This window comes from Ursus maritimus, unplaced genomic scaffold (assembly GCF_017311325.1).
Source record: "Ursus maritimus isolate PB19 unplaced genomic scaffold, ASM1731132v1 scaffold_7, whole genome shotgun sequence".
NCBI lineage: Eukaryota > Metazoa > Chordata > Mammalia > Carnivora > Ursidae > Ursus > Ursus maritimus.
In genome coordinates, this window is record NW_024426885.1 from 27,716,258 (window position 1) to 27,735,857 (window position 19,600).

Consider the following 19,600-nt stretch of genomic DNA (forward strand, 5'->3'; position numbering starts at 1 on the left):
GGGGGGGGGGTATATGGTAGGAATCTGTGTGTACACATTCCTAAGATGGTCCTCAGAGTCCACTTTGAGAAACACTGGTCCAGAGGGGGAACAGGCATGTAATATCCAAGTAATAATTTGAGGGCTTGGAAAGCTTAAATTATTGCTTCAGTGTTCTAGACAATGGCTGCTCCAACTGTAACAGTAACGAAGTGGTGGACATTGTCTTGTTTTGTTTCTGGATGGAGTACCTTCCAGTTTTGGTAGCTCTCACAGCTCTCTCTGGTCACTGCCTTGAGGGGCTGGGTCTCCGACTGCACTGAGCTTTAAAATCATGGGGATCTCTTTCCTTCCTTGCAGTCTTTCTTGGTACTGTAGTTTTTTCCCCCCTAGCAATTATAACTGACTGTTTATGCTTACCTTTGTCATACCAGGAATAAAATATTTTGGGGAGTGGAATGTGCCCACAAAAATTCTGAGTGTTTGTCTAGGGGCCATCTGTCCTCTAGGAAACATGCTAACTACCTCCATTCATGGAAGTCTTCAATGCCATAGCTATGATTTTATATTCTCAGACCACCTCACATTCTTATCATCAACCCACTGTCATGAATGAGTCTGTAATTCAGTCTTTGGTTTGTACTTTTTCCTACAAGCTTCTAATGCCATCTCATCCTTCTCCCAAGTTAATTTACCAACAATAAGAATTTGGGAGAGCAATAATCACTCTCTCTCTCTCTCTTGCCATCATTCCTTCTTAGCTCTCACAATAATGTTTCACCATACCTTCTGCTGTCACTTGCCCCCATCTAGGCTGGTTAGTTAAATCATGTCCTCTTGTCCCATTTGCACTGCCCTCTGCCCAGCTCCTCTCCTGTCAGAATTTATCAGTTCTTTCCCTTTCATTTCAATGTGTGTCTAAGTCCTTACTATTCTCCTAATTACTAAATATTTTTTTTAGTTCTTGTTAAACAACCATCTAGATATGGATGCATTTGTAGTTTTGAAGCTATGGGTAATGCTAGAGCAGAGTCCTGCGGTCTTTCCCTCATTTTCTCATTGCTCCTCTGCCCTGTGGATCTTCTAACCTTGCAACACCTCTGTTTCTATAATCAGCCACGATCTAACCACAGTTCAAAATTCTTTGATCTAGGGCACTGGAAATCCTCAGACACGCACAGCTTTCAGCATCATGCAGCTTCTCTCATGGGCTGTATGGCCTCCTGAATTGCCTATTTCATAATCAGCCCGATCAGCAAAAATTTTTCCCAGGGAGCTGGGACAGGAGGGGAGGGACTTTGGATCAACCCAAATACAAATGCCGTAGCTTCTATTTTAGCTCTTGGAAAGTCTCCAAGTTTCTTTTGTTTCTTTGTGTTTTCTTACCTAACATTTATGATCCATAGAGCCATACACCCTAATTTTAAAGCTCCTCTTCATTTGATATCATTTGAAGAAGTTTATTTTACCACCTTAGGGAAGTTCACAGAAAATTGCAAGTCCCCCTCTCTGGTAGTTATGTCTAATTGCGGATGAGCAGTTTAAACTGCTATCCAATTAGCTGCAGCAATTTCTTCCTATTTGGGGGCATTTTCCAAACTAGCATAGCCCAAGAGGCTGTCTGTAGCACATCACATTGTATAGTTAGCAGCTTAGCAGCCGTGGTAAGAACACATGCCTGATTATAGTCTGGGGCACAGATGGACACAGGACTAGCAGTACCAAACACCATCCTATCTTCAGACTTACTTCTTCCTTTGCATGGCCAGGACCTTGTTACGAGGTCAAGTTTGTGTGCTGGACTCCACCTCCCCTCAGTATGAGAGTCCTTTCCCAATGAAGCACTCAGTACCATGCAGCAAGCTTCTTATAGGCCAGCGCTGCTTTGCCAGGTGTGCTCTGATACATTTGAATCCCAATGGTTAACGTAGTAGCTTAGATTTAAGTTAGGGTTCCCTTTTTGCCTTCCCCACACGTGTGTGTGTGTGTGTGTGTGTGTGTGTGTGTGTATACCTGTATAGATTTTTAAAAAAGATTTTGTTTATTTATTTGAGAGAGAGAGCACAAGCAGGGGTGAGAGGCAGAGGGGGAGGGAGAGGGAGAAGCAAACTCCCCGCTGAGCAGGGAGCCCGATGCAGGGCTCGATCCCAGGACCTTGAGATAATGACCTGAGCTGAAGGCAGATGCTTAACTGACTGAGCCACCCAGGTGGCCCCCTCCCCTATATTTTTAAAAAGCAAAATTCTGAATGTGAATCTCCAGAATTTAGTTTTTTCCTCTCAGGGCCCAAAACTTTCATCTCAATGTACTCTGATCCCCTTGTTTTTTGGCACCCCCCCTCACTTTCCTCACAAGTCTTTGAATAATAGGTTTGGCTTCTCCCTACCCTTTAATCTCATCTTTTGAGGTCCATAAAAAGTCTCTGGGTCCGGAAGCTCTAGATGGCCTACTTCAGCTTTCAGGGATAGCCCAGAGAAACTAAGAAGTGGCAGTGAATAAATGCAGATGCAGATCTCTGTCTGGTGATCTAGCACAGAGATAGAACAGGAAAGGTTAAGGGGAGGATCCAGAGTAGGGGAGCTGCCTGGGGCTGTAGCTAGAAAGTGTGCCAGTGAAGCAGCTTCTCTCAGAATGAATGTGTGACAGCCCCCTTTTCACCTCCCAGAACTCACTAGATGTCTTGGGCCAGGGAGAGCCCAAGGAGAGTTCTTTCTGAGCAAGTTTCCGTGTGATTCTCTGCACCTCTACGGCATCTGGCCCACAGAACACACGCTCTGCAGCACACACGGAGATCTGCACACACACAATGACACAGAAGGCAAGCTTTAGGAATGACTGTGAAATAATCTCCCATCGGTCTGAAGTTTCTCACTACCCCATCTGACAATACCCAGGGATATTTAAGCTAGGAGCAATTTGCTGTACAGATTAGAAAGAATTAAATTTAAGATGCAAAAATTTTTTAAGGAGTGAACAGCATGACTAGTTCTTATCCATTGTAAAGTCCAAATAATTGAAAACAGTCTCTTTCCCATTTAGCTAGGGGAAGGGATTAGAAAGTAGACGGCACAGATAGCTGAAGTCTTAAAGGGAAGAGAAATGTCCAGAATTTCAAAGACAAGTTGCCTCCTACTTAAAATTTGTCCAGAAGGGACAAAGGTGATATTAGTGGAGAGATCTATTTCAGTAGAGCAAAGGAACAGAAGCGAGATCACAGCAAATGAGCAGTTGTGAAATGAAAGCCGCCAGTGTAGACTCACTGAGGGAGGATGGCATTGAAAGGAAGAAAAAAGACATGATCGCAGTGCAGATTGGGGCTAAGGGAAGGTTTTTTCCAAGATAAGTATAAAAAAAAAATAAGGAATGTACAGTTTCTGTCCTATTCCCTATTCTATGTCTCTTTCTTCCAAGGGAATTCAGGCCTATAAATAATTCTCAAACTGTTTTTTATAAATGTGAATTTTCCATATTATAATGCAGTGCCCTAAAATATATTAAAAAAGAAAAGTCTTGTAAACCACTTAGCTAAAAAAAAAAAAAAAAGTTAAAGAGATGCATCACTTTGAGTAGCAGTTTTAGTAGCATTAAAATTTATAATAAAATCCCACATTATCTCAAATCCAGCGCGTGCCAAATAATTCCTGGCAAAGACCATGTAATAGCTGATGGGACAACTGTGTATTATAGGTCTCTGCAAAACAATCCCAGGCAGATTCTTTCCTGAGCAAATCACAAATTTTCAAGGGACCATCTTTTCCTCGGAAACTAAAATGTCATTTGTATTCCAGGATATTTTATAAAGTGATAGGCTGTCTTTCCTTGTCCTTATTTCCTTCCTTCTTTATGTATTGTAGCAGACTCCGCTGAGAAACGCTGAACTACAAGAAAGCACTTCAACACTTAGCATTTAAATGAGGACTCTAACTGGGAATAAGCTGTACTCTTTCTCTGTTCTGTGGCCTCTAAGCAAAAGCTGCTAAGGAACAGCCCAAGCCACTGTTCCCAGAAAGCATGGGATTACAGGAACCTCTTCCAGGATCATTATGGAGGCAGAGAATTTTGTTTTGTTTGTTGATTTTGTTACTCTGGTCCCTGTTGTATAGACTTTAGAAAATATTCGTGTTCTCAACTGCATTGATGGATACAATACCAGTTTATTTCAGGATCAAGAAGGTAGGTGTATAAGGTAACTCTAAGAATTATCCTACAAAACAACTAGGTGAACAGTTCAAGGTGAGAAAATTGACAGGTTTTGACACTTTAGTATCATTTTTTACTATTTAATGGAACTAAAGCTAAATAGATGGTAAAAATGTTCTGTCCTCAATCCGATTCAAGTATCCACTTCTGTTGCCTTTGCTAATCAGCCACACTCAAGCAGAAATAAACTCAAATATGTATTTAAATGAATTTTCTCTCTTTACTAATTTTTATTCCTGATTTTTCTCCCCAAGGGCAGTTGGCCATATCTATATGTTCTCCAAGATTCACTCTAATCACTGACTCTAGATCTCTCAGACACAAGATAGGAGATTTCTTTTCCTATTGCTCTTCTTCCAATTTTGAACCATGGTAGTATTTAGAAGATTTAGACAAAGAGAAATATATGCAGCTGAAAATGTTACAGAAGTACAGATGAAGCAAGATGAGCTAGCAGTTGATAACTGTTGAAGTAGAGTTATGGGGGGCTCATTATATGCTGTTCTCTCTCTCTCTTTGTTGAAAAAAATGAAATTTTCCGTAACATAAAATTAAACAATACACTGCTTCTGAACCAATAATGTATGCAGCATAGGCTCCACCAGACACCTTGGATTAATGTGAAGAAATGTCAGACAGGATAATATGGTTCACTATTTATTATCCTGGCTACTGGTGTGGAATGGAATCTTTCAAGTCAGAAACGGTGAGCCTGAAGAGCTTGAGTAAAGGAAAAGAACTGAGATTTATGGCAGCAAAAGAGAATTAGTTTTGAATGAAGAGGACATTTCTCACAAGGCAGGATGGTTTAAGCTTGGCCTAGAAGACCTAAGAATTTCGTCTATGGAGTTGTACAGAAAGACTGAACTACTGGCTCACTTACAGGGCCTTATGGAGATGACTGGAACACAGCCTCATACTGTGCTGGTTCCAGAGGATGCTGAAGTTGAGTAAACAGCCAAAAGTGAATTTGGACTGGCCAGGTAATGGTGAATTTAAGTGATCCCCTTATGGTCTGATTGCTCTGGGCTTAGAGATAACTCTGACCTAAGAAGCATACAGAGAAATGACATGATCAATAACAAAGGCCTACAATAAAGATTGAGAAAAACAAGCCATAAAAGTTTGGCTTATAATGAGACTAGAGAGTCTGTCCAAAGTGAATGGTAGTTTCTTTTGAGAGGCCCTCCGAGTGTAGGTATATTTCAATGGGAGGCAGTGAGGAGTGTTATTTATGTGAACCAAGCTCAGTTTCCCCCAGGCTAGTCTTTTACTTAGAATGAAAAATCTGCTTTCTGCAAAGTGAGGGTTTATCCTAAGAAAAATTATATTGACCTCTCTCTCTAAGCCTTATGAATTCTCCTCTGCCTTTCTGATGGAGATAGAACAAAGTTCTTTCCCTCTTTCTTTCCTTTCTCTTTCTCTCTTCTCTCTCTCTCTCTCTCTCTCTTTCTTTTTAAAGATTTTATTTATTTGAGAGAGAGAGCGCACAGAGGGAGAACAAGAAGCAGACTCCCTGCCAAGCAGAGAACTTGACGGCAGGGCTTGATCCCAGGACCCCGAGCTCATGACCCGAGCCGAAGGCAAACACCCAACCGACTGAGCCACTCAGGTACCCCTTTTTTTCTTTCTTTCCTTTTCTTTCTTTCCTTCTTCCCTTTCCTTCCTTCCTTCCTTCCTTCCTTCCTTCCTTCCTTCCTTCCTTCCTTCCTTCCTTCCAGACCAACACTGTTTATTCTCTACATCTCCCTGTCACATGCCTGAATTAGGGATCTTGGGGAATTTGGTTTTGCCACTGGCTATTACTTTGATTGTAAGGGGAATCAGAAGGCAAAGGGCTCTAAAGATTCGAAGTGTCTCTTTAAAAGCTGTTACACAAAAAACAATGAAATGGAGGACACCACAATAATTCTTGGACTCCTGCAGATCCTAAGATGTGCTACAAAAATGGGTCTTTATCCTTAGGAAAATATTGTCAGAGCTAGCTTTCTTATGCTATACATAAAACCTTCACATCAGAGTCCGTACAGATAGTACAGACAGTTTTTGAATGATCTCCAAAAAAGTACAAGCCCACTACATCGAAGAGAACAGGTAATTTGAGGTTTTTGGCAAAAGACGGTACTCTACACATGTAACCCAAGTCAAAGAGCCTGTAGCCAGTTTTCAGTGAGATGAAAGGAATGAAATAAGAGAACGAAATAATAAAAATTTGTTGGATGAATAAGTATAAGAGATAATTTAAGCTAACAGAACTAATATTTTTTAACATAAAAATACTAGTCAGATACACACTTTTCTTTCTTTTTTTTTTTTAAAGATTTTATTTATTTATTTGACAGAGATAGAGACAGCCAGCGAGAGAGGGAACACAAGTAGGGGGAGTGGGAGAGGAAGAAGCAGGCTCATAGCGGAGGAGCCTGATGTGGGGCTCGATCCCATAACGCTGGGATCACGCCCTGAGCCGAAGGCAGACGCTTAACCGCTGTGCCACCCGGGCACCCCGACACTTTTGTTTCTTAATCCCAGACTTCGAAATGTGTATCAGACTACTGTTAACATCATTAAAAATTCCCAGAAGAATTAGAGTGTCGGAGAAAGAAGGATGGCCACACAGAAAGGACCATGGTCCAGTGTTCTGGCTTCTGAGCTACAAATGTGGGCAGGGAAAACAAAGCAAGGTCCTATCTGAAGCAGAAGGGCTTATTGGAGAAAAGCCGTGAGTGCTGTAGACTCAAATTCCTGTCCCACCACTAACAAGTTTTGTGTCTTTGGCCAGTTATATAGTGAACATGTACTAAGTGTTGGTTCACATTATTATTATTATTATTCCTGAGATAGATTTTGTCCCAGGATATGGGACAGAGCCAAAGCTAATCCTAAATTACCCTTTTTCAGAAGACTATAGCAATACAAAAGTAAGGACTTAAGTAAACCATGGAACCTTCTACTTTTTCTTTTTTAAGATTTTATTTATTTATTTGAGAGAGAGAGAGAGGCAGATGGAGAGGGAGAAGCAGGCTCTCAGCTGATCAGGGAGCAGAACACAGGGCTTGATCCCAGGACCCTGGGATCATGACCTAAGCCGAAGGCAGACACTTAACCGGCTGAGCCACTCAGGTGCCCCTGGAACCTTCTACTTTTAAACTAGGAGCTCTACTTCTGAGAACTGATACCTACTTATGGAAGTTTCTGAACTTAAGAAAAGATTAAGCTTAAATTAAGGTTTGTTTCCTGTCATGGTTCTTCCCTTATGTAAAATAGTTTACATGCAAAGATCAGCTCAAAACACATTCATCAGTAGGGCATAGTGGTTCAACCTGGGGCCTCAACAACCAAGTATTCTGTGTTCAAATTCCACCTGGATCATTACAAGTTAGGTGATCTTGCCAAGTTATTTAAGACCTCTGGGCCTCAGCTTCCTCACCTGTAAAATGTAGTTGACCACAGTATCTACTTCAGAGAATCAGTATAAGGATTTGTAAAGCACTTAAAACAGTGCCTGCCTACATAGCAAGTTACCCATTATTACGATCGTGGTTAATTTCCACATAAGAGACACGATGATAAATAAGGCAAGGTGTCTGATTCCAGAGAAGTTTCTGGGCTAGTGAAGAAGACAGATTCAAAAGCAGAATTCCAATAAAAGTTACCAAGTGCCATGATGGCTTAACCTGCCACTGGATTTAATGGGGGCAGAGAGAAGAGTTAGCTAATTTAACCTGAGATGCCTTCCAGGAGGAGGGAACACCTAAACTAACTCTTCAAAGATGAGCAGATGGCAAGGTTCTAGTGGAATCTTTGGAATCTTTTAGCCAAAAAACATTTCGCCCAAAATGTGAACAAATAAAATCCTTTCTAAATGTCCTAACTGATTTTAATAATAGTTAACATCCAGCAGATTAAGAGAACTTGATCATAACAGTTGGAAAAGAAAAAAGCTAAGAGTAAATGGAGCCCAAGAAAAAGGGATTTGTATTTATAGTCCCAAGAGAGAATAGCATTGCCCAATATATAACATTAAACCAATTGTCCCAGCTGGGAAAAAGAGAAAAAAATAAACTCTTTCCATGGAAGAGAGAGGGTTTGGATTGAAACTCCTTTTCTTCTGATCCTTTTTAAAATATCTTTATTTATATAAATCACAAAAAGGAGATCCTTCTTTCTGTCATATTATCATCCACACGCACAAAATAAAAGTGCATCCCGGAGCATCTGCCTTATTTATACAAACTGGTTTTGTAAGAAAAGCTATAATGAAGTGTCTCTTCCCAGGACCTCTTAGCCTTCGTAAATGATGATGATGATGATAATAAATATCATTAACAAATTAATTATTATTATTAGCTAACTGTTATTTTTATTCATGGCAGGAAGTATAGAGACTCTGAAAGCAAAAATGTAGGGCTCAAGTTGTTGACAAATCAATGACAAAACCGGGGATTAAACTTCTGTGATCATGTCTCAAGCCCTTAGAAGGACCTCCAACAGTGCAGCTACTGACCTAATCTCCCTCAGAGTTACCCCATGGAGCCCAAGTTTTTTCATGGGCTATGAATTTTTTTATTGATCAGTGAAGCTATTGATATGTGACTCTCTGATATTGGCATATCATTTTCCAGATTCCAGAGCAATTTGCACTTACCTTTTATTTCCCTAACTCCAGAGATTCCCAGCCTCCCTGAGGATGAGAATTTCTTTTTAATGTAACAAAGTTTAATGCAACCTCACTTGATTGCACTTGTTCTTTTTCTATCTGTTAGTGGAAAAACTTAACAGAAACTTAACATGACAACAAATTATCATTAAGTCAGTAATTTTAAGTGTGTACTTTTATTGTTCATAATATATATTTGAAAGATAGTAGCACATGTTTGTGGAGAATAATTTTATCTATAGATGATGCTTGGGGAGAGTATGGATGCAAGACAACCCCCCTATACTCCCTGAAGCCCTTGCTGATCAGGGGTTCTGAAAGTCATTATCAGATGAAATTCCATAGAAATTCATAGAAAGGTCATAGAAAGGGTACTTTAAATACATAAATGTAGCAAACCAAGGAATGGTGTATTTCAAAAGTTGCCTTAAAAAAGATTTTCGATAAATTCTTGCTCTACTGCAGAAAAGAAACTGACTGTTTAAATCCTCTGGAAAGAATGAGAGCAGAGCCATAGTTTACCTCTGTGTTCCAGTGCATCTTTCTGATTTTGTCATCAAGTTGGGCGGGTGGAGGGGGGAGAGCGAGAGAGAGAGAGAGAGAGAGGAGAAATGGACAGAACTGGGCAAAACCTTGGATCATTATGAGTAATGATCATTTGAAGTAAAATGAAGGCAACAGTTAAGGAAAAACGTGTTCTAGTCCTATTCATGCCAGATGGGTAAGTATACTGGAAATAAAAAGTCAAATTGGCTGACCTCTGGCCACCATTATAAGCATCACTATCTGCTTGGCTGTATCACACGTTCCCATTCTCTTTTTTGGGAGCCATTGGCATTAAAGAAAACAGAGTCAAAGAAAAGATTTTCCTTAAGTTACTAAAGGATAATTCTCAGAATTGTCCCAACAAGAAGAAATGGTGGAGAATCCTTTTTTAAAAAAAATTTCCACGCATCTTGCCTTGAGAACCCTAGTAAAACTGCATGTTGTAAGTGAGTATCATCTTTATTTCCTCCTTTCAAGCCCAGGAGCTTCTGTTGATGGACTTTTTTGACAGTAATTTCAGGCAAGCCTACAATTGAACAGCCAAGCAGAAATTGTGGTTCTCTATTTGTTAAATGCTTTTGAGGTCCTTACATAAAAGGTTGATAATGAAGTATTAAGAGAAATATCTGAAAGGCTGTGGTTGGTCAAATTTCTCTGCATGGCACAAAGGGGAAGATGACCTTATGCAGAACCCTGATAGTTCCATTATAAGAATAATCAAGATTTAATGTTAAATTTAAAAATCACTCTTCAAATGCTACCAAAAACAGCCTCTTGGCAAAGTGTACATGTTTAATTCAAATTGGGGCTTATAGAGAAAAAGCAATTAAAATCTAATTGCATTATACAGGAGATTTGTACGTTTTCTCCTCAAAGTCAGGCAAAGCAAGAAGGGGTTCTTAAACTGTGTTTTTAAATTAGAACTTTCTTTCACATCTCTTTTTTCCTTTCTCTTTTTGAATCCAGACACTTGAATTTGGACAGACAAGCAACCCAGCCACCTTTCAGTGTGGCTGTGTCAGTATCAGAATGAAATGAACATGACCCCCTCCAGCAGGGAAGGAACACACAGTAAAGGTATTTTTTATAGAACAATTCTTCACACTGCCCTGGTGACTGGGGAAAGGAATCTCGTGTTTCTCTTTTGCTGATACTGAATCAGCTGAAGAATACCATGAACATCAGTAGAAATGCTCTGAAATAGTCTCCGCTCCCTTTTGTCTTTTTGTTCTCATGAGGGGGAAAAAAGAGAGACTTTTTTTTTTTGAACGTGAAATATTTAATTAAAATACCAGTTAAGAATTGACCAATTATTTGGTGGTTCATTTTGTAATTGGAAGTGTTGCCAGTGATTGCCTTAACTTGCAAATCATTGCATAAATTTAGCATATTTCTTACCAACTCTCTAATAAAGATGGCATAATACTCGTTCATGATAAGAATACGTTCTTGGCACAGGAAGCTGATTTCAGCAAAGAATCCCTATCCTTGCTTCCTCAACAGTTTATGTAGCAATTGGATTCATACCTTGGTTAAACAGATGGTCACAATGCAAACTGATAAAGAAAGAGACTGAGTTTATATATCTCAACTGGGGAGAAACTCCAAACACCCTAGCAACCTGCACTTCCCAGGTCTTTCTTTCGTATCTCATTGCGTAGTTACTTGTTAACATATCAATGTATAGATACTTTATGTGGTTTCCAAGAGCTAAATGAAACTGACAATAACATCACCTATCACTTGTGAGGTGGTTTATAGTTTCCAAAGCACTTTCACCAACATTGCCTCATTTTCTGAGCAATTTAGAAATGTTTGTAAATTGTATACATTAAATAAATTTGTAGAAAGTTTAGATTTCTAAAATAATTCATTTCAAACGTGTTTATTAACCCAATACCAACTCAACAGATCAAGCTAATTTTTATCTCCAAGACATGATGATGTGAGCAGTTACTTGGAATGTTCTGAAAAAAGTAAAATTAAGTCAGAAAGTGCAAAGTAAGATCCCATTGCATTTTGTCTCCAGCCTTCACCTCAAAGATCAGACTCAAACACAGTAGAACTTGCTTTGAACCACCTTCCTTCTCGCCACAATGCTGACATCAGGATTCGATCCCCAAAAAAAAAAAAAGGTGGAGTAAAGCTACTGTCCATTTCCCCCAAAACCACTTAGAATATTTGTGGTACGACAATTTATTAATCTATTTTTAAATCTATTACTTTATTAGTCAGAGTCCTAGAGATTTACTGAAATCAGCCCTAAATTTAGGAAGAGCCCCTACTCCATAGAACAGTTTTTCCTAGGAGAGACCCTAAATCTTCCTACATTCCGGGTGATGAAAAGAGCTCTCTCCCATATATTACATACATTTACCTAGTCCCAGCTCCAGGTAGGAGTCCAGGTTACTTACCAGGTATTGCTGGGTCGGAGGATACAGGTGAAAAGGAAGATGCACACAGAAGGCTTCATAAGCAACATAATCCTCTGGAGCAACAGAAATAGAAAATTCTAAAAACTTGGGAGACAGACAAGATGGGGAAATAGACCCCCTCAGTGGTAGTGGGATGGAATTCTCCTCAAGTCCCAACTTCAGTGGTGTGTAAGCGATCCCAAACAGAGTTAGGGAGAGGTGAAATGGAGCTGCCAAACTTCCAAAGAAGAGATTATCTACTTAATTAAAGTTTTTTTTCCCCTTCTAAGTCCTTCAGCCAATCAGAACTCAAGTGCCAGAGAAAGATTGAGTCGATCAAAAGAACACTCCAGGATCCTCCCAGACAAATGCAGAAGAAGGAGACGAGGAAAAGGGGACAAAGAGAGGAACACGGAGAAAGAGGACAAAGAAAGAAGGGGGGGAGGAAAAGAGACATAGCAAATCCCCTCCACATAATCACCGCTTGGGGTTTCTCTCCTCCCTCTTGCCTATGCCCTCCGGCCCCACCACAACCTCCCCCACCCATGCACACTCACCCGCAGACTCAGACACACAGAGAGGAGAGCCTGGTCCCCAAGGGGATTTAGAAGGCACTGTGCTTTCCCGGTTGTCCTTTGTAGGGCTTCGAGACTTAATCTGCATTCAGAGTAGCTTTCTTCAGAGAAAAATATACCATGTACTGGGTGAACCTCAGCCCTCTGATTTGAGAATGTGGGAATTCAACCCAACCACCTCTGTAAGTTAGAAAGAAGCTTAGGCTATTTTAGGGAACCTGATGGTTTCTTCTTTTCAACTTTTCCATGGAACACTTACTTGTTGAACACCTATTACATTCTCAACCCTACCCTAGGCGTCATGGACATTTTAAAAAGACAAAACATGATTTCTGCCCTAGAGACATTTACAGCCCAGCAAGGAGGTAATATAAGAATGTAATTTAATAAGGTGTTAAGTTGCTTCAAACTGACTATAAATCATATAGGCTTATTTAGGGAAGGTTTTCTAAAAAAGGTAGAATTTGAACTTCAAAGGAAGGGTTGAGATTTCAGTAGGAAGTCAAAACCCTACCCTTTTAAAACTCTGGTGGTGAAGCAAGTAGGACACTGAAGCTTCTTGCTTACACATCTCTGAGTTGCTGTTCCTTTTGTCCACTAGAGAGGAAGGGTCACCTCAGTCACAGTACTGGGGTCCTCAAAGGGCCCCCAACTTACTTCCACATGGCCATATCTCCTGCTTTGGCATCCACATCACCTTTCCTGAAGGCTCCCAGAGGCAGTGGTCCGTCTTTGTTCTCTTCCTTTTATCCTTGTTGCTCACTCTTCAGAACCCTTTCCAGCCAGATCTACGCTGGCAAACTCCCTGGAAAATAAAAAATTATCAGATTGTCAAATTATTCAGGCTGGATGATTGAGGGCTTTTGACCTGAATATTTTGACTGACTTTGTTGTCCACCTGGAATCTTCCAGACCAGGCCTTTATTTGGGATTCCTAAGTGTGACATAAGCTTGGTAGGTTTTGACTCTCACTCAACTTTAGGTCCTTCGTTCTCTCTTCTTTCCCCCTCACCTTTATTGAGGTATGATTAACAAATAAAAATTGTATAAATTTAAGGTGTACAATGTGATGTTTTGATATATATATATATATATATATATATATAATATTGTGAAATGATTACCACAATCAAGTTAATTCATACATCTATCACCTCACATGATTACTGTGTGTGTGTGTGTGTGTGTGTGTGTGTGTGTGTGTGGTGAGAAAATTTCAGATCTGCTGTCTTAGCAAATTTCAAGGACAGAATACAGTATTATTAACTATAGTCACCATGCTGTACATTAGATCCCCAGAACTTATGCATCTTACAACTAAAAGTTTGTACCCTCCTAGATCTTTCTGTCCTTTGTCATTCAGAAAGGGAGCAGCCAGGGGCACCTGGGTGGCTCAGTTGGTTGTGTCTGACTTGTCTGACTCTCAGTTTGAGCTCAAGCCTCTGACTTTCCGTTTAGGCTCAGGTAATGATTTTGGATTTCTGGGATAGAACCCTGCATTTCTTGGCTCAGCGGGGAGTCTGCTTCCCCTCTCCCTCTGTTCCCTCCCCCAACTTGTTCTCTCTCTCTCTAAAATAAATAAATAAAGCTGAGAAAGAAAGGAGGGAAGGAAGGCAGGACGGCAGGAAGGCAGGAAAGAAGGAAGGAAAGGAAGGAAGGAAGGAAGGAAGGAAGGAAGGAAGGAAGGAAGGAAAGAAGGAAGGAAGGGGCCAAGTCTATTTAAGACCTAATGTCAAGTCCTAGGAAGGTAAAGAGTAATGACTCCTGAATTTCAATCTTGACTTCTTCCCTGACAAAAATAGGGACAAAGTTCTTTCCATTTACTTGACCAGGGAATTAATTCCCAAGGGATAGAAAAAACTTACAGGAGGTAGAACAGACTTGCGCAATTTTTATGTGAAAAAAAAGTTAATTTAAAACAACTTTCTGGGGTGCCTGGGTGGCTCAGTCGTTAAGCGTCTGCCTTCAGCTCAGGGCATGATCCCGGCATTCTGGGATCGAGCCCCACATCGGGCTCCTCCGCTGGGAGCCTGCTTCTTCCTCTCCCACTCCCCCTGCTTGTGTTCCCTCTCTCACTGGCTGTCGCTATCTCTGTCAAATAAATAAAATCTTTTAAAAAAAAAAACAACAAGTTCTTGATGCATGCCCCCACCACCTCAGAATTTTTTCCCACAAAGGGAAAATTTAATACCCTTATCTTTTGTACAAAATTAATGCATTCTCATTGTAAAACCTTAAACATGACAAAAATACATAAAAGTGCAAATCCTCTTTGATGACCCACCTCCTTCTCTGCACTCCAGTATAACAACTGTTAAGTTTTTGATGATCTTATAGGTTCTAAAATATACATATATGAATATAAATATATATATAAAATTTTCATCAAAATGGGATTATATAGATTATATTTTGCAAGTTGCTTTTCTCATTCAATAATATATTATGCAGCTTTCTATATTAGGGCCTAAAGATCCCTCTCTTTTTTTTCAAGGAGCAAGATTGTATAAATTGTCAGCACTCTTATTTTGAGGAATATTTGGTTTGTTTTCAGCTTAGCAAAAGAATTGGCAACTATTAAATTTAGTCCAATTTGGACTTATTTTTGCTGGTTTTTTTTTCATGGTTATATTTTATTTTATTTTTCTCTAAGTGTTGCTGCTTTAATCACCTTGATACTGGAGAATAGTGTTATCTCAATGTCTTAGGTACGATGGGTTATATATAAATTTATTAGTTCCATAGTACTTTGTGTTTGTTTTCAACTTCATAACCTTCTGGTTTTGTTTTGTTTTGTTTCTTTTCATACTTCCTAATCCCCTTCACCTATTTGACTCATCCCCCCACTCCCCTCCCCTCTGACAACCACCAGTTTGTTCTCTGTATTCCTGAGTTTGTTTCTGGTTTGTTTGTTTGTTTGTTATGGGTTTTTATATTCCATTTTAAAAACTGAGATATAATTGACATATAACCTTGTGTAAGTTTAAAGTGTACAATGTGTTGGTCTGATACATTACAATATGATTACCATTGTAGTGTTAGCTAACACCTCTGTCACGTCACATAATTATCACTTCTTCCTCGTGGTGATAACAGTTAAGATCTTGTCTCTTAGCAACTTTGAAGTTTATATAATTTTCTCAATTGCTCACCTACTCTAAATCCTACGAATGGAATTTCCTCTTGATGTCCTCAAATAGAGGGTTCTGTGTAAAAATAAACTACACTTGCATAATTCCTCTAGAAATGAACTATATTACATTATTTAATAACTTTTAATATTATAGATATTTGAAAACAAGATGTTTTTAGGTTTCCTGGAATTTTATACCAACAGTTGATATATCAAAGCATTTTACAATCAAATTTCTAAATCTTCTTCTACCCAGTTTATCTGAAGATAAGAAGTTTGCTTGCTAATATTCTTTTAGACCTAAAAATGTGGAAATAAAGACACAGGGCAAAAAAGCAATATACTAATGACTCTACTTGGTAAACTCTTTTTTTAAAAAATATTTTATTCATTTATTTGAAGGACAGAGAGCGAGAGCAGGGGGAGGGGCAAAGGGAGAGGAAGAGAGAGAATCTCAAGCAGACACCTTGCTGAGTGCAGAGGCAAACTCAGGGCTTGATCCCACAACCCGGAGATCATGACCTGAGCCAAAATCAACCCACTGAGCCACCCAGGCGCCCGAGTGGTAAACTCTTAAATGATAATTAATGTCCTAACGCTCTGCTGCATTTTTAAATCCCTACTTAAACCTTTGATAGTGTTGCATTCGCTTTGTTGTACTTTTTCCTGAGAAAACATAGAAATGTTCATTTGTCTCTATATTTAATTGGCAAAAACTTAATGGTCTATGATGCCTCAAGCCCTGGGTAAGACCCTGAATTATAATGATAGAGAAGTCCGCTACCACATTGATAGTCTGGAAGAAACAGACCAGTAAACACCCAGAAGTGTTAAGAGGAGAAAGTGCATGAAGCACTATGGGAGCACAGCGGCCAGGTACCTAAAGAAACGGGGGAGAGCAGACAGGCTTCTGAGCATATGTAAAGAGTGGGGGGAGTCCAAAAAATAAATAAGAGTTCATCAGTAGTCACAAGGAGGAAGGGGGTTCCACACAGAAGGAATAACAAATCTGTGAAGCAACGGGGTACATGTGGAGAACTATGGGTAGTTCTCTGTGGCTGCAATGTGGGTGACACGGAGATAGAAGGAAGGCCAGAGCATTAGGTAGGATGCAGGTGGGGCTGAGGAGTCTGGATTTTATCCCGAAGGCAACTGGAAACCACCAAAGGGTGATAAGCAGACGTGTGTCATAAAATTTGAATACCAGAAGGATTATTTTACTGTTGATAGTATTTGGGTTGTGTCAGACCTTTTGCTAGTATTTAACAGTGGTGCTGTGAATATTCTTACACGTGTGTTTTGGTACGCATGTCCCAACAGTTTCTTTAGTGTATATACCTAAGGTGGAATTTGTGATCATAGGGTTAGTGCATCTTCTGTTTTACAAGATGATGTTAAATTATGTTCCAAAACAATTGTGATAATTAACACTCCCAATTAGCATTTTGCATCCCTTTAGGCACTTTATGATGTGTACGTTCAAGTCTTTCACCTACTTTTTCTATTAGATTGTCTTTCCTCTTTTAATGATACATATAAATTCTTTATAGACCTTGGACATTAAACTTTTGTCGGCTGTATGCATAGCAAATATCTCCTCCAAGTTTGTGGTATGTTTTCTCACTTTCTATATAGTGCCTTTTAATTAATAGGACTTCTTAATTTTAATGTTATAATTAACCAAGTGTAATAACTTAGTATTACTACTGATATAATTTATTCATGTAACTATTACTATCATTCCATTTATGGTTCATGCTTCTATCTTATTTAAGATATCCTTCCTTACCCTAGGTTGTAAAGATAGTCTTATGTGTTGAACTTAACAAATAAAGTAATTATATGTGAAGCTCATAGGACAGCTCTTGTCACAGGAAAGCAAATTAGCTATTTTTTAAAAGATTTATTTATTTACTTACTTATTTAGAGAGAGAGCACAAGTGAGAGGGGCAGAGGGAGAGAGAGAGAGATTCTCAAGTAGACTCTGGGCACTGAGCACAGAGCCTGACGCGGGGCTGGATTCCACAACCCTGAGATTATGACCTAAGCCAAAACCAAAGGTCAGATGCTCAACCAACTGCACCACCCAGGCGCCCCAAAAGCAAATTAGCCATTGTTGATATTATCATATCTCATCAATTCATAGATGCATATTTTTTTCACATTTATCATCTGTGGTAGGCTGCATAGTGTCCTCTAAAGACACCCATGTCTGAAACCCTGGAACTTGTGACTGTTACCTTATATGGTTAACGTTACTTTGCAAGCGTGATTAAATTAAGGATTCTGAGATGGAGAGATTACCCTGGATTATCTGGGAGAGCCCAAAAATGTAATCGCCAGTGTCCTTATAAGGACAAGGCAGAGGGAAATTTGATTGCAGTGACAGAAGGGAGAAGGTGTGACAGGACAATGAAAGTACAGAGAAATTTGAAGATGCTCTGCAGCTGGGCTTTGAAGAGGGAGGATGAGGCTGTGAGCTAAGGAATGCAGCTCTGGAAAATGGAAAAGGCAAGGAAAGAGATTCTCTCCTAGAGCCTTTGGAGGGAACATGGCCCTGCCCACACTTGCTTTTGGCCTGATGAAACTGCTCGCAGACTTCTAGCCTCCAGAAATAAAAGAATAAATGTGCCTTGTTTTAAGACCCACAGCGGTGGTAATTTGTGATGGGAGCCGTAGGAAACTAATACAGGATTTCTTGCAATTGATGGGTCTTCCATGTCTGCCAGCCAGCCAGGCAACAAGTCATGATGTCATCGTTCTCACCTGCCCATCCAGGGACCTGGTTGTGACTCCTGATCTCATACTGGACAACTGCGATTCTTTGACATTTCAAACAACAGACTTTGGTTGTGTTTTTTTTTTTTTTCCCCTGCTGTTTTTTTTTTTTGTTGTTGTTGTTTGTTTTTTTTTAAGAGAGGGAGAGAAAAAGGGAGAGGAGCGAGTGGCAAAGGGAAAGGGAGAGAAAGAATTTTAAGCGGGCTCCATGTCCAGTAGGAAGCCCATCACTGGGCTCTATCTCATGACCCTGAGATCATGACCTGAGCTTGAGATCAAGAGTTGGATGCTTAACCAACTGAGCCATCCAGGCTCCGCATCAAACAACAGACTATTTAAAGACTATGCAGAAAATGACTATAAATCCTGGTTATTGTCTGAAATACTCTGATGACAATTCCTCGTAAATCAATGAAGTGTTATATCAAAATTTGCAAAATAGGTGCCGGTGGCTTGGGAGAAAATCCTGAAGATGGTGTGGAGCACTCTTGAAGAAGCATTTCAGACTTCCTGGAAGATGGCAGAGTAGGAGGACCCTAAGCTCACCTGTCCTACTGACACAACTAGATAACACCAGTTACATCAGTGTCAATAACTCAGAAAACGACCCAAAGACTGGCACAACAAACTCTTCACAGCTAATTGCAGAGACAAGTCCACATCGAAAACAGATCTTATTAAATAAATATCCAATTTCATAGCAAAATACTCTTCAATTAAAAAAAAAAAAAGAAGGAGCAGCAGTCATCCCCAGGGTTCCTGCTGGTAGAGCATGCTGCTGGGTGGAAAACACAGCTGTCAATAATGGAACAAAAACTATTTCTAAGATTCAGGCTCTGAATATGAAAACATTTTAGGACTATTTTGACAAGTTTATTTCCCTCAAATTTTCTTTCTTATGCATGCATATAAAATCTTTAAAAAATTAAAAAATAAGTTTATAGTAGTGTAAGATTAAAAATTCTAAGTAGTAAGAAAACATTGTCCACAATTTAAATGGCAATGTTTTTCCTTTCTTAATATAATGGTGCATTGTAGAATTGTTGGCATCTGAGATTCAAACACATTTATTATTATTATTAACTTGCGACTTTTGTGTCTTGTTTAAGAAATCCTTTCCTACCCATCACTTGTAGAGATAGTCTTTGATGTTGTGTTCTAAAAATGTTATAGTTTACTCTTGACATTAGCTTCCAGCTTCGCTTAGAATGGATTTTTGCGTATGAGGCAAGGTAGTTATTTAGTTATTTTTCATCTGTAACCAATTACCATTTATCAAAAAAGCTATCATCCTTTCCATGGCTCTTTACTATCAGCT

General features: G+C 39.5%; 1 protein-coding gene and 1 long non-coding RNA gene across 3 annotated transcripts in view; one reads left to right on the forward strand and one right to left on the reverse strand.

Annotated features, from left to right (window-relative positions):
• The window catches only part of WNT8B (Wnt family member 8B), an 11,292-nt gene extending 10,504 nt beyond the window's left edge, over positions 1-788 (reverse strand). Inside the window, exon 1 of the mRNA XM_008686438.2 lies at positions 766-788. Within this exon, the coding sequence (XP_008684660.2) occupies positions 766-788 (23 nt within the window). The remainder of the gene's footprint in view (positions 1-765) is intronic.
• A 4,945-nt stretch (positions 789-5,733) lies between these two features.
• The window catches only part of LOC121099739, a 106,450-nt gene continuing 92,583 nt past the window's right edge, over positions 5,734-19,600 (forward strand). For both annotated transcript variants that reach the window (XR_005833184.1, XR_572303.2), the window contains exons 1-2: positions 5,734-5,791; positions 10,349-10,459. This is a non-coding gene — a long non-coding RNA (uncharacterized LOC121099739). The remainder of the gene's footprint in view (positions 5,792-10,348; positions 10,460-19,600) is intronic.